Raw genomic sequence first — 15,327 nt, 5'->3', positions numbered from 1 at the left:
GCATAGGCAAGTGTATGGGTGATTTGTTTGGAGGTGTGTGCATATGATGATGTGTTAATACATTTAGTTAAATTTATCTTTCGCTGTGTTTATGTGTGTGTATATATATATCATTCATTTGCTCATATCTACCCATTCTTTTCTTTTTTTTCAATCGACACGCACACACAAACACACACACACGCAAGCGTTGTTGAGTGATGTAATGTTGAGTGTTGAGTGATGTAATGGAACTAGTGTAGTGAGTTGTGCCTACCTTTCAGGCGCACATGTACGCGAGTTTCGTTGAAGCACTCGTTTTGGAGTAGGGTGTGCGTGCGGTCGTGTGTGTGTGTGTGTGTGTGTGTGTGTGTGTATAAATATATATGACATTTTTGTTGTTATTTCCTTTTCGTTCGCTTTGGTTCGCTCGTGGTTCATCTGATTCCTTCTACCGTGTTTAGGGTGAGTGATGTGCTAGCATGTGTATGTGTGAGTAAATAATGCGAAGATCATCGCTTCGCTATGAGTACGAGCTGGGTGGGGGTACATATGTTATAGGTTTTGTTTTTGTTTCGTTCATTAACATTACTACAGCCAGTTTGACACTTTAGCGTGTTTTGATTAGTTCTTTTCGCTTCACACATTATTACAACGACAAGTTTCATGTAAATCTGGTGTAATTTGAAATTGTGTGTGTTTGTGTGAGTGTGTGTGTATGTTTGTGTGTGTGTGTAATGGTAAATGACGATCATGAGCGCGTAAATGGGTGCTTACGGCTATGGGACTGGAACCGCTACTTGTCTTCGTGTTAGTTTAGTTTCGTTTAGATTTCAATTGTGTTGTTTTTTCTGTTACTCGTAAAAGCACATTTATAGTTGTTTCTTGTTTTATCATATTCTTCTACTTCTTCTTCTTCTTTTTTAATTTCACAGAAAGTTTCAGAGTGGGCTTACCATCAAACAGCGGTGTACACTGTACCTTACATAATGACGTTTGACGCATGTACTTATGAGCGCTTGAAGGGACAAATATCTTGACGGTAACAATTCCAAACAGTTAGTTAGTTTAAATTCACTATCAAACATTGCGTAAATCTCTCTGTGCACAAACAAATGTTATCCATTTTTTTGTGTCTGTTGTTTTGCTTTTTTGTTTTTGGTTTGATTGTACAAAATATGAGGGAGTACAGAAAAAAAAACAAACGAAATGATTTCGCTCCGATAAAACGAACACTATTGCGCACTGTGCGGTGCGGTTTGCATACCCATTTGTTTTCCGGCGCATCTTACTCGATCGCTCAGTTTTGTAGCACCACAGGCAAACCGCCAACGCAACAGCAAAATGGGCGTAAGCCGAACCCGGTACGCAAAACGCATCCCGGCGTGAAATGTCACCCGTTCTCGACAGCTGGCCGCCCGGGCTCTGGCGCCTCCCACCAGTGTTGAATGTATAATTTTTGGTTCATTTAAAGTTCATTTTTATATAAGAAACATTTCTTACTAAATACATGTTTCGAAAGGCGTCGAGTGTGTTTATTTCTTTCTCTCTCTCTTCATTTTGTTTTGGTTGTTTTTGTTTTTTTTAAAGGTTTATTATCTCTAAACTTTAATTCTTTGCCTCTACAATCTTTTACTAATGGTTTCTTTTGTTGTCTTATAAGGTGCGCTAAAACGGTAAATGTTTTTTTTTCTTAAGATTTGTGTATATTTATATATAAATATGTGTGAGTGTGAGTGTGTGTATGTCTGCGGGTATTTGAGTACTATTGTGTAGGTGAACGAGGTGGCATATATTGTTGCTCAAAAAGGGGTTTGACATTCTAGTGCTAAATTCCATAGTTTAGTATGTAGCGGTGCAGCGGCCTTCTTCCTATCAATTTCGAGAGCTCAATCGCTCTCTCTCTCTCTCTCTCTCTCTCTCTCTCTCTTTCTATATATCTCTTTCTCTTTCTTTCGCTCTGCTATACCTCGCTTATCCTAATGGCGGTTCCGCGCTTTGTAAAGGCGTATGTAAAACTGACGGATGGAAAACAAACACAAAACAAAAAGGAGTTTTTGCTACACCGATTGCATACGCTGCGGGCGCTTAGATGCTGAAGCGCCCCGAACCGTCCGCAAATGCAGGCTGTGTGCCGGCAGGCCGGCAATGGAATGTAAGCGGACGCCAAACGGCGGCCGCTTTGCTCGCGCGCCCGTCTCCAGTGGAGCTCACTCAGCCACGCACCGTCACTAGCAGCGGCACTCGCCCATGATCGCTGTACGGTGTGTATGTGTGTGTGCGATCGGTAAGCAACGAACCCAGAGGCATAGACACAGTGCTGTGTGTAATTAAACAGTAGCGCTTTTTAACGTGCAACCAGTAACAGTATTAGACTAGCAAAAATCAACCGTTTCGTTGTATAGCGTGTAGGAGCGGTAGGAAAAATATATCTTTTTTTCTTTTGTTTTCATTCGTGTAACACTCTCTATAAACTTCTGCACTCTTCATTCTATTACGTCTCTCTTCTATCTCTCTCTCTCTCTCTCTCTCTCTCTCTCTCTTTCTCTCTTGCTTTCATTATCTTACATGCTTTCTAACATCTACATCTTCATGCTCATATCATCCGTTCGTTCATTTCAAATATCACATAAACCAGAATATGTATCGGGACCAGTGCAGGCGAGAGTTTGCACCGCTGCACCATAGAAAAAGGGCACATTCGTTTGCCAAGCCACAGACAGGTGCTGGCGCGAAGGGATATGCAACAGGTTGGGTGAATAAATATCCGCCGTTTTCTCTCTTTCGCTAAATTACTTCTAATTCATCTCGCTTTTTCAACCTTTACCTGACAACCCCAATGACCCTCAACGACAGAGAAAGCGAACAGCAGAGCAGAGAGATCTTGAGTGAAGATGTGTGGGTGAGTTCAGTGTCTGTAGGAAGCGATTCTAAATACAATGCAAGCTCCACTCAACCGTCAGCACTAGCTAGTGCTGCCCCGGTGTGATCAAACAGCTTCCAAATCATACGCTGGTGCCGTGACCAGGATATGGCTGCAAATCGATCGCTTTCCGCACTGCTAAACAACCCACCTACACACCCACACACACACACACACACTCACTGCAAGATCAATCGTTGTGTTTGCCTTTCACTGCTTTCCCCTCCATTCCATCGACCCCATCGCTTCGCCGACACCGCCCTCGCCCTACCGCTTTACCGCTGTTGTGCTGTGCGAAGCGGATGGAACCGTTACCTACAACTAGTGACACTACACACACACACATACACATTGGCGCTTAATGAACAGTGGACACAACGATAACGAACGGGCAACGGGCCCCCTTTTTGCACAGTGAGCACGGTGACGGGGGTAAGGGGTATTGAACAGATCTCTACATATCATAGGGGTTGTTGCTCGTGATGCGGATGATCGTGACGTATATATATATATATTTATTGGTAGTGATGGCGATGTGGCCTTTCGCTTGTGGAAGTCTAGTTGGTGTGTGTTTGTGTCGTGCGAGTTCTGATGTATTGTGGCTCCATCAACTCCAAGCAGAGGCATCGGTTTGGAGGCACCCATAACCCCACTTTGGTTCCGGCGTGTACATGTGTGTCCTTCGCCGCGCTTTCGCCCCGGGTAAGTTTCGCAACCTACTAAAACATCCCAAAAACCAAGCGGGCCGATGGGATTGTTTTTTTTTTTTTGTTGGGTTCGGGGTTTTTTTTTATCATTATCATTTGGGTTGTAAAAACTATCCAAAAAACGCATACAGTCATAAGAATGAAACGGGCGTTCCGCAACAGGAAAATTGGGTTTTCCGGGGAGGGAGGCCATTTTATCTTCTATCAGTGCATTTATGTTGTACTTGTGTACAAGTGTGTGTGTGTGTGTGTCTGTGTTTGGAGAGTGCTGTTGCTGGTTCGGCGGATCTGCTCCATTTCGTTTAAAGCAGTGGCTCAAGGAGGGGGAGGGGGTGGAATGAATCGGAAGGGATAAATTTCAAAAGGGAAAGATTCAAAGGGAGGAGCGAAATGGAGAGGTTTCCACGCGAAAACCTTCATTGAGCATATGCAAAAAATTTGCTATTTTCCAACGTGTTTGAGAGTGTATATGTGTGAACGTGTGTGTGTGTGTGTGTGTGCATAGGATTACAGTTAAGTGTAGGTGTGTTAATAGTGTGTTTTAGTTGATTCGATAATCATGACGCCTCTTTCCCTGCAATCCATTCACCAACTTGCCTTCTCTCTTTTTCTCTTTTTCTTTTTCTCTCTCTTTTTTTTCTCTCTCTCTCTCTCTCTATTCTATCTGTTCTTTTATATATGTATATATCTTTGTTAAAGTTGCTAGGGATGATGCTACAAATACGTGTATATATATATATGTATTTTTTTAAATGTGTATATTTAAGTTTTTATTCTTTCCTTGTCAATAACATCTGTGAAATTTTCATTATTCAGAAACTGGTTGTAGTTTGTTCATCGCTTGTTTTGCTAAGGTTTGCTAGATTTAAGGATGTTTGCAATAGTTTCGTATCTTGCACCAATGCACCGCCAGCCTTCCGTACAGCCGTTTCGCTTCCAACGTACACACCGCGTCTGCTCGGTTCGGTTCCGCCCGTTCCCAATTTCGCTAACACACGCACTCACACTCGCACACACACACACACACACGCGCGCTCACAAGCACACATACATACACACATCTACACGAATTTGGACCCATTACATTTAGAAAACATCGACATCCAGTATCCAATACGGCGCAGCGCCAACGATCGTCCCGACCACAATCAGCCACCGCAACTGCTGCTGCGCCGACAGCGACAAAACAACAACAACAACAACAGCAAAACGCACACCATTGCAAAACACCATTGGCCAACCAAAGCTCACTGGGCCGGTGTGCGAATCCACTGCTCCGGAACGTGGACGTGGACGTAGCGAAGCAGTAGCGTTAGGAAAAGACCCCTCCAGACGCCAGTTGTCATCCGAGCTGCCGAAGCAGAACGCCAACATAACCTCAAAATTTTGTTCCGTTGAATCGGGGCATTCGGGCAGCCGGAGATTACGCGCATAGAGAAGAGAGGGGAAAAAATGGGAAAAACATAATTGAACAGAGTTTGAGTCCTTGCCTTATTCTGTTCCCTCCACTCTCTCTCTCTTTCTCTCTCTCTCTTTCTCTCTCTCTCTCTCTTTCTCTCTATCTCTCTCTTTCTCTCTCTCTCTCTCTCTCTCATATTTTTAGGAGTTGTTGCACTTTTCGTTTCTGGTTGTGTGTTGTTGTTTTCTTGTTTTAATCTTTTTCTAATGTTAAATGTTTTCTTGATTTGCCCGTTTGCAAAGCAGGGCTCAGGCCTGGAACACATACACCATCGCAGTTTTGGGAATTGATTTGTCACCTCCTTCCTTCTTCTTCTTCTTCTTCTTCTTCTTCTTCTTCTTCTTCTTCTTCTTCTTTAAACATTTAAATGAGTACCTTTTGGTGGTTCCAGCGAATAACGTACAGGGATGTGAACGTTTCTTTTTTTTAATTCTCTTTCGTTTTCTTACATCATTACAATTAATTAGTGTATCAACAGTTATTGGAATGGGGAAGTGGTTCAGTATGTGTGTGTGTGTGTGTATGTGTGGAGGATAATGGTTTTTATTGCCGGAAGAAGAGGGCCGACACGCTACTGCACGAAGCGTCGCGAGCCAGCGGGATGGGGAGGAGCACAAGTGTGCCGACCAGAGCTTTGGTCCTTCGAACCGGATGCGCCGCGCTGACGTCACCACGCAACACCATTTCAAGACGGCGCTTTCAGGGCGCTTTTAGCGCAATGCTTTGCCGAGTCTGCTGGAGAGTTTGCTGCTATCGTGCGTTAGCGTGGTTGGAAGTGGTTAGAAGAGTTAGAAGAACGAAGCCCAAAATTAAAATTCGAGATCGAGTGGGGTCGCTTTTTCGCGGGGCTGATTGGTAGCACCGGACCGAAGGACGCTTCTTTTGCCATCTTACTTGGGGAGGAATTTTATGTACACATTGTTTTTTTTTCGCCTTCTTTTCTTCACCTTCTTTCAACAGCCACCACTTCGGTGGGGGCTGCAACGGCCCCAGGGAGCGGATGATAATCCGTTTGCTTTGCAATAATTTCCCCTCCATCCTAATCGTCTGCTACCGCTTACCGCTAGCTATCTACAGTATGTCTCTACCTCCTCGTTAAACAAGGGGTGCACAGGGCATGTGGTGTTCGAGGTTACAGTGAAAGATTGTGTGTGACTGTTTTTTATTTTTGTGGCTGCCTGTCTGTGGTCTCCGATCGCCTGCGGCAATACACGCGTCGTACAGCGCTAGCCTAGTTTGATTTTAAGTTTTAGAATTCTTACGGCTGTTTCCATAATAAGGTGCGGCTGCTAAGAAAAGACGACTACTAGTACAAACTGAAACACTCCCGCGTACAGCCAGACGGAACGGTTTCAACATTTGCGCCAACACATCCACACACACACACACACGCACCACATACACCAAAAGTCCGATCAAACGCAAACGCAGGCCGGTGGAACCGAAAGCGGGGTAGAAAGCAAAATCAACGCAGCAAGCCAGCTCCGGTTTGGTATACGCGCGCGCCTTAAAACGCTATATGTACATGTCCATCTGATTGTAAATGTGTGAACATACACACATACATGCATACACTCGTTATTTGTTCTCGTGCAAACGAAACGCTAACACAACCATAACCATACGCTTTGTCCGAAATGGAGGGAAGCAAATAACACAACGAAAAAAATAAATTAAACAACCGAAATACAAACCAAATAAAACAGCAGACAGTACGGTACAGGTATGCTACTGGGTCAAGGTACTAGTGACGTTTACAAACCCGGGTCCAAAGGCTTTCCAATAGAGAGGGTCATTGGACCGGGAGGATTAGTTTGATTCTCTCTTTCGTTGTGGCGTGTTTTTATTTGTTATGTATGTTCTGTGTATGTTCTCTGTGTGTGTGTGTGTGTGTGTGTGTGTGAGTGTGTGTGTGAGTGTGTGAGTGTGATTGTATACTAACTGGATGTGTGGTTGTGTGTTTGTGACAGTGTATTTCTCCAACGCGCTTAAGAAAGGTACATGATTTAATTTCTTTTTTTTTGTTGCTTCTTTTCTTCTCTCTTAGTCCATATTTCTTTTTTTTTCATTCACTTCTCTAGCTCTCTCCCCCCCCCCCCATTTCTCTCTATGTCTCTCTCTCTATTTTCTCTCATTCTAGTCATGTGGTATTTTTTCCGCGATACAACAGACGGAAAATCCCACGTATGGCACGTGATTTAGGCATTGTTTTTTTTTGTTTTGTTCCAAAAGTTTGGTGTTATCGGTTACCGCGTTAATTCGCTTTACACAAAAAACACACGCGCACGAACTGTCTGAATGTGTTCGAAACAGTGGTAGTAGTTATTTCCTCAATTTTTTTGTCCAGTTTTAGGCACGCCAAGGAAAAATACGCCTTAGAGTTGGTATAATTTTGCGTCAGCGTTTGTAAGAAACTAAGACAAAAAAGGAATAAAAGGTAATAAAAGCAAAGGAAAACAAAATGATGATCGGAACGCAAAGCGCTAGCTGTGTTTGGTGTGTTTGCGCTGTACGCTGGGAGGTACGTCTTACTGTACAAAACACTCTAAGACACTCAGACAGTGAAGGCACACCGACAGGAAAGATAGGGAATAGGAGTGACAGAGACAGAGACAGAGAGAGAGATAAATAGATAGATAGAGGGAGAGAGAGAGAGAGAGAGCGAGAGAAAGAGCAAGAGAGAGAGAAAGAAAGAGAGATAGTGATAGTGTCTCTAGTGACGGACAAACATGTACTAACAATTCGCTAAACTACCGAAGAAGAAGAACGATTACGTCACAGCGGCGGCACGCAGGAACGGGCGCGGCTCTGCTACGCGCTTCACTTAAAAGAATTCACGCGCCTGCAAGGTATGCACTCCCGCATGCCCAGCACTAGACGCTCAGATGGAACGCCGCCGCTTCCCGCCTGCCCGCCTGCTGTCATTTTCGGCATTGACCTTACGGCTACATCCCTGATGTTTGGGACCCCACCAGACTTGGGACAGGGGGTGAAAGGGTTTTGCTGCGCTTTTTTTTTTTTTTCGCTACAGTTCGGTAAACGCAACCTGCGGGTGGCAAACGCGAACGCAAATGCTGCTGCTAGACAGGGAGCGCAAATATCTCCTTTTTTTTCTTCTCTCACTTTTGTTGTAGTACGGGTTGCCAATCGGGTTGCCTAATCGTTCATTGCCAATTCGATACATTTGTCCAGGGAAGAGGAAGGGTGGGGGGAAGGGGAGGGCAAGGAATGAAGGGAATTTGGAGGAGGTAGAGCGTCAATTTTCGTTTTACTGCTCGCTTGCTTTGGAAGAAACACGCAGCAAACCGGAAAATGTTGAGCGACGAACCTGCACAAGTGTGCGTTTACTTTTTTTTACAGCTCCACTTTTTGCTATCTAACTAACCGTTGTGGGGGGTGAGGGGTTTTTTGCCTACTCCAAATTGATGGGAACACACTTCTGCCCACTTCGGTACGCCCCACACCCCCAAACAGTCCGGTAAAACCAACAACAAAATGCAAAAAGTTCACAGTGCCAATTCCCAAAACAAGTCGCCCATCGATTTGGTTTTGTTGGTTGGGTTTTATTTGTTCCATTTTTTTACTAATATTCTTGCTATAAAAATTTAGAATCTTGAATGATTGAGTGACACAGTTCAGTACGAGGGTTTTGCGGATCACTGTGTTTTGTTTTGTTCGTTTTTTTTTTGTTTTTTTTTTTGCCAACCTGGGAAGGACTCGGGAATTTAAATTTTGTGTGTTTTTTTTTTGTTGCTACTTTTGTTTTTGAATTTTGCTTCTCAGCTCCATCCAGCCCTGCAACCTAGCAAATCAGCTACCCACCCACCCGACTCCCTCGCAAAACCCTCGCGCACCAATGAACTCCCTCCACTCCGGTCGCAGGGGCGGCGCAGGGGCGCGGGGAGCAGGAGGAGGCCGTTAATTGTTGTAATGCCGAAAATACGTTTGCATAAAAAGTCTAGGGGCACACAGACTTTCTATCAAATTATTTCCACATATATTACATGCTACAGTACACTACATCACGCTAACACACACGCGCGAGCGCGCGCGCCGGCGTGCATACGGAGAGAGCTGTACAGCATACATTCAGGCGGTTTCCTAAACGATCTAGACAAGGTATTGGCTACACGCTGTACAAGGTAACATTACGCTATGGCGCAGAATGTTTTTTTTGTTTTTGTTTTTCTCTAATCCACAGCCATCTCACACACACACACACATATACTCATACATACATCATTAGCGATTTGGTACGTTAGTAAATACTAATGACAGAGCGAATGGAAAGCGAAGAGAAAGAGAGAGAGAGAGAGAGTGAGAGATGGTAAGAGGTAAAACGGACGGACATTTGGGGCGGCACAGTCAGTCAGTCTACGAGTGCCGAGCTGGTTTGATCCAGCGAGTGGGAGGGGGAGGGATTATTTTTTCATGAAACTCTCAAAAGCTTAGTTTTGCTACGCGCTGTGCCCACCTTGCCATGTCGTGGAACTGTCGGCGCAGTAGGCGCCTAAATGGTAGGCTGCACGCACAGCAAAACCATCCTACGCACTCGCCGTTGAGTAACTGTTAGGGTTGAGTGGGACTCGCGCGCACACACACACACGCACGCTCACCCGCAAACACACACTCACACACACACACACACACACACACACACAAGCAGATTTACTGTGATCGACTGTGGCACGGTTGGTGTCTCACTCGGTTTGGGTTGAATCCGGTACGATCACTCAGCTGAACCTGCTAGCCCTCCACACACACAAACACACACACACACACATACACACACATACATACAAATGCACATGCCGTTCTATATGGAGGCGCTGGTGCGTAGGGGAACAGCCTTGGATGAGTGAACGAGTGAATCGGGGCGGCTACTTGGGGCCGGTGCCCAAAGCAGACACCGATCGCACGGAGGTATAATGGGTGTTAAGTTATAGTTTCTATATGTTTTTTTTTTGGTTGCTACTAACGGTTTCAATGGTGTACGTACGGTAGTGTTGGTAGCGATCACTCTTTCACCACAATCTACACACACATATGAAAGTTACCGGAGGCTAGTAGAAAGAGAAGGATCGTCGAAAGTGTGTAGAAAACAGCTCACACCATTCACACCATTGCGCCTTGCAGTGGCAAACACTCACACACACACACTCTCTCACACACACACACACACACACGCACGGATGTCGGAGACTACAGTCAAACATTCCGGTGTAGGGTTTACAAATTGTTCCTTAGCATTAATAATTGACCTGTTCCCCGATGGCAAGCGTTCCCGTTTTCGGTTTACGTTCCCACATCGAATCCGTTCAGCCCCGCCAGCGACAGCGACAAGAAAAGGAAATGGTAAATTTCAGTAATGTGGCACCGGCGATGGGCGTCACAATCAAATGAGAGCAAAAGAGACAAACAGAATAGAGAGGGAGAGAAGGAGGGATAGAGAGAGAGAGAGAGAGAGAGAGAGAGAGAGAGAGAGAGAGAGAGAGAGAGAGAATGAGATGAAGAAATTGTGGTTAATGGTACACTCTCTCTCCCCCTCTCTGGCGTTACATTTGTTCGAAGCGCCTAAATGTAGGCACCGTCACCGGCGTGGGCGTAGACTGTTTTTGGCACGTTACGTTAAAAGATTGTCAAAAGGGTGGTGAATTTTACAGGCCTACGATTGCCCCACAGCAAGCGTCGCGAATCGTTTCCCCTTCCCCTCCACCCTCAACCCGTTTCCTTCCCGGTAAGGTTGGATGGGAAAGATGTGATTTGTTTTGTTTTTTACTCGTTTTTTAGATATCTTTATTTTATCTCTCCGGAAAGTAGCGAAAAGGGTGAACAATCGAACGGCATATGGTCGAAGTACAGTACACAACTATCTAAATCCTAGCCAAATCGTTCATAAAGGGGAGATTGGGGAGGATGGTGAGTACACTTTTTTTGTGGTGAGTAAGAGAAAAGGCACAGATTTGTTTTTCTTTTATTCGTGTGTGTGTGTTTTTTTCTGAAGAAAAAGGTGTATTGCTAAAAAAAACCTCGGTCGTGTATACTAAGGGTAAGAATTATAGTAAAAGCCTACTTGAGTGGGATTGTAGGCGAAAACGGGAGGCAAGAGAGAAGTTTCTATTTTCTATTAGGGGCAGGGTGTAGGATGGGCAGGTGCCCTTCCAACCGAACGCAACGAAATTCCAGCAGCGCAAGGCATGCAAAGCGATGAAACGGCGTACAGCGTCCCCCGTTGCGGTGGGTGACGCCATATCAAACGCAATCTATCACACGCGACAAAAAACCCGCCAAGTCATCCGCATTCTTTGTCCGCAATTTTGGCGCCAACACAGACAGGGGAATGAAGCAGTGAACCGGTACCACGCTTGCAGAGGTGGTTAAACCTGCCAGTTCACGTGCGATTCCGCGCCAATCTTGCGACTCGGATAGACAGTCGGCTCCGGCGCGGCTCAGGTTGCGATCATTAATCAGGTTTTGGGTGCCGGGGTGGGTTAGGATGGTACTTCTCACCCCACGACACACGACGTTCTTTTCATTATTATTATTATTATTATTATTATTTTGGTTTCTGTGGCACACCTGAAGGCGGGTGACGCAAGCTTTTTACGTTTGGCGCGTCCTCGTACAGTACGGCGCGACCTTGATCCAGTGCAGCGGGCAAAGGAAAGGGAAAGTTGTGATGGTGTAAGTGCATAGATGTATGTATATATGCGTATATATGTATGTATGTATGTGTGTGTATGTGTTTCATAAGAATATCTTGTGAACTTTTGGTGCAGACTTACTAGAAACGGCGCTGCGTAGCTGTTTTGTCAGCCGTGTGAAAAATATTCTAATTCTTTCTCGCTTTCTCCTTCTCTTTATCTTCCTCTCATTGTCTCTCTTTCTCTCTCTCTCTCTCTCTCTCTCTCTCTCTCTCTCGCTGTCTCTTTACAGGTTGAAAAGAGGCCGTTGCCGCCTGTTCTTACCAGTATCGCATGTTATTGAACGTTTCGTTGATCTTGAGTTGGTACACATTGAGTAACATCGCATAGATATATGTTTATATATAATATATTAAATATATATATAATATATCATGAGACAAAAACGTGGTCTTTTCTGTTGTTGTTGTTGTTTTTGCTATTGTTTTGCCTTAATAAAAACTATGATGTTTGACTAGAGTCTGAACTATCGACGAGGAATAATAATTACCTAACGCCCATGTGTGGGGAAACGGAGGAGGGGGAGGGGAGGGTGAGGGGCTGAAGGGGCCCTGTGGCCTGCCCATCTGTGTGTGTATATATATATATATGTATAAGTATAATATGCATGTATAAGTATATAATCATCATCTATGAAGAAGTTCTCTTAGCACTAGCGCTTCCGCTCAAACTACTACTACTCACTACTGCTCCGCGACTGCTCCTGCACGATGCTCGAGATTCCGATTAGACATTAGTGCTGTGTCTCAGTTCTGCAAACCTTCTTTGTTTCTTTTTTTTTTTGTTATACCAGCCCGTTGAAGTATCCTTTTGCAGGGTCCAATCATTGACCCAAGCTTTGCCAGCTACTCTTTCTCTCTCTCTCTCTCTCTCTCTCTCTCTCTCTCTCTCTCTCTCTCTCTCTCTCTCTCTCGCTCTCTATCAGCAACCACCACGTGTGTGACGTTCGTTCAGATTGTTTTGTTTTAGGTTAGTTACTTTTGTTTTGGTTAAATCCCTTGTTCTACTCTTCACAAAGCAGGTACCGGTGACTTTACGGTATCGCGCTACTACATCGTCCACGTGTGCTGTCTGTATGTGTGTGTGTGTGTATTTGCGGGTATGATTGGAAAGGGTGAAGAAAGGAGGGGAAGAGGGGGGGGGGGGGGCTAGTAAAATTGGAATTTAGACATTGGGAGCGTGTGGTTGCGTGTGAGGGTGCTTTGTTTTTGGTTGTTGGATGTGCCTTGCGCTTGTCGAAACCTAGACTCTATGGATGCTATTTTTGTTTTGTTTTGTTTTTTTTTTGTGTTGTTTGGCTTATGGGCACAACTAGACATTGAGAAACATCACACTATTTGGTGCGTGGCCACGACACAGCGACAGCATGCTTAGACAAACTTTGGCAAACACGGCTGACTAACAAACTGTAATAAAATATTAAAAAAAAACAGATCTTTTCCCTTGAACGATCATGGGATCATGAACAATTACTAATTAAATTCATTCCAATTTATATCGGCCATATGATTTCACTTTCAACAATAGTATCCCATGGGGTCAGCAGACAAAATTTGACAGTGCTCTATCAGTCAACCGCTAACCGTGATAGCCAAACAAGTGAGGCAACATTAACATACATGACAGGAAGGTGAAGGCGTCCATTGGTTTCGCTGCGGCAGCCAATGACGCCACAACTCGTAGCAATCATAGCAGACATCTCATCGAGTATTTCTGCATCGACATGATGTCGATGCTCTACTCCAACAATTTCTGTCCCAAAAACGGTGAAAATCGAAGTGAGAACTTAAAAACGTGTCTACACTCATGTCTTCGTTTGCCAAGGTGGAAATTAAGGATAACTGACGGAAGGTAGCTTGCAAGCTTGTAGATTTTTTCCAAGTTATCTTAAATAATTACCCTTGAAGCAATGTTTATGAAAAGATAGTTCATCTGTCTTAGTTTCTTTTTTCTAAAGAAGTCATTTTGTGTTTTAAAGTGCAAACGTAATTTCTCACAATGCACGTACGTTTCACAAACCGAAGCAGTACCGTATAGAGTGTACGAAACACTAAAAATGGGAAAAGAAATATAAACTACACACAGAGGTTTTAGCTTTTTACCTCCCTAGAAATCGAATCACCACTACACTATTTCACCGAAAACGTCAAATGACGTCACAACGGCACTGTCAACCTTTTTTTTGTTTGTTTGTTTTGGTTTGTCCGGCCTTTTGTCGCTACGCGTGGCCGTTCGCCTATTGGTGCCACGCTACAGTAACGCTAGCTGCGGCGTTACTTACTATACACTTTTAAAGGGCGGTTGTAGTAAAATATATGTTTATATCGGTATATGTATTTGTATTCTTTTTACTATTTCTTAGTTTTTGCTCTGCCCTTCTGCTGCTCCGTCACAGCAAATCGTCACACACTTTGTTTTTGACAGATATCTTCCGCTCCGCAAAACTCGCTGTGATTAGTGTTTTATGGTTTGGGTTTCTGTGTGTGTGTGTGTGTATGTATGTTCGCAAGTGGCATCAAAATCGGCTACACTGTGTGACTGTGTGTGTAAGTGACAAACATCTAGTGCTAGTTTGGTGGCACCACGCGCTGCACAAAAAGTTCCACACACATACATCCACCTTAGTAGAATTGGGCAGCGCACGGTCCGGTACAAGAGACAAATGCTAATAGTAATAGTAGTAGTGTTGGTGACGTATCGGCGTTTGTAATAATAGCTAATAGTACGTTGCAATAGTTTGGCCGAGAGATTCATACTGTCCTGTGCCGCAAACGCTAGGCTACGTGCCGGATCTTTTCGTGTGTGATATCATTTTAGTGTGCAGTGAGTGCCTGCATGAGTGTGCATGTGTCTGAGTGTACGTGTGTGTTGTATTATTTCCAGCTCCAGTTGCTGGGCGCAGCTGTCCGCTGTGTCACTTCTTTCGTTCCGCTCGGTTCGATGTGCTGTTCTCCCTGTCTCTCTTCCACACGGTACTCACTACGTGTTTACTCCTGCAACCACGCGCCACACACTGCTATCGCCACACGAACCATCGACGCTATCGAACAAAAACCGTCAAACCGCACTCCGTTGCACGGCCAGAAACACAAAACAAAAAGCGAATAATTCGTACGGGGGACGGACTCCGTGGAAGGACTGACGGCACACGCTACGTGGTATTTGGGGGGACCCGCTTGGTCTTGTCTTCGAGATCGGAAAAGCGATCGATCCCCCCCCCCCCAGCGGGTTGTGGGTGCGAGCGAGATCGTACCGATACACCACGCACGGCTGGAACGACGTGTTGTTTGATTGTTGTTGCTGCTGCTGGCATTCCTTTCTCCCTATCCCTTCGTGAGAAGTATAAATTAGCCATGGCAGCAAGTAAACCCCTACCCCTTCTTCCCCTCTATCGCTATCGGTCGCCAGGAGAGGGTGGGAAGAGGGTGTGGGCTAGTGTGCTCCGAACTGCACTTCAGATGTTGTTGCTTCGGAAGTCGATAAGCTGAAACTGCTCTTGATCTTTCGGAGGGACAGGAAGTGTGGAGGGGCAGGAAAAAAAAGGGGAAATCATTC

General features: G+C 44.8%; 1 protein-coding gene across 5 annotated transcripts in view; it reads right to left on the bottom strand.

The window, feature by feature from the left end:
• Positions 1–206: 206 nt before the first annotated feature.
• Positions 207–15,327, bottom strand: part of LOC120961004 (eye-specific diacylglycerol kinase) — a 132,908-nt gene continuing 117,787 nt past the window's right edge. For all 5 annotated transcript variants that reach the window (XM_049610520.1, XM_049610524.1, XM_049610518.1 and 2 more), the window contains exon 19: positions 207–15,273. In XM_049610520.1, the coding sequence (XP_049466477.1) occupies positions 15,227–15,273 (47 nt within the window). In that variant the 3' untranslated portion in view covers positions 207–15,226. The remainder of the gene's footprint in view (positions 15,274–15,327) is intronic.

This window comes from Anopheles coluzzii, chromosome X (genome assembly GCF_943734685.1).
Source record: "Anopheles coluzzii chromosome X, AcolN3, whole genome shotgun sequence".
Taxonomy (NCBI): Eukaryota; Metazoa; Arthropoda; class Insecta; order Diptera; family Culicidae; genus Anopheles; species Anopheles coluzzii.
Note: the sequence above shows the minus strand (reverse complement) of the source record. Positions and strands in the feature narration are given on the sequence as shown.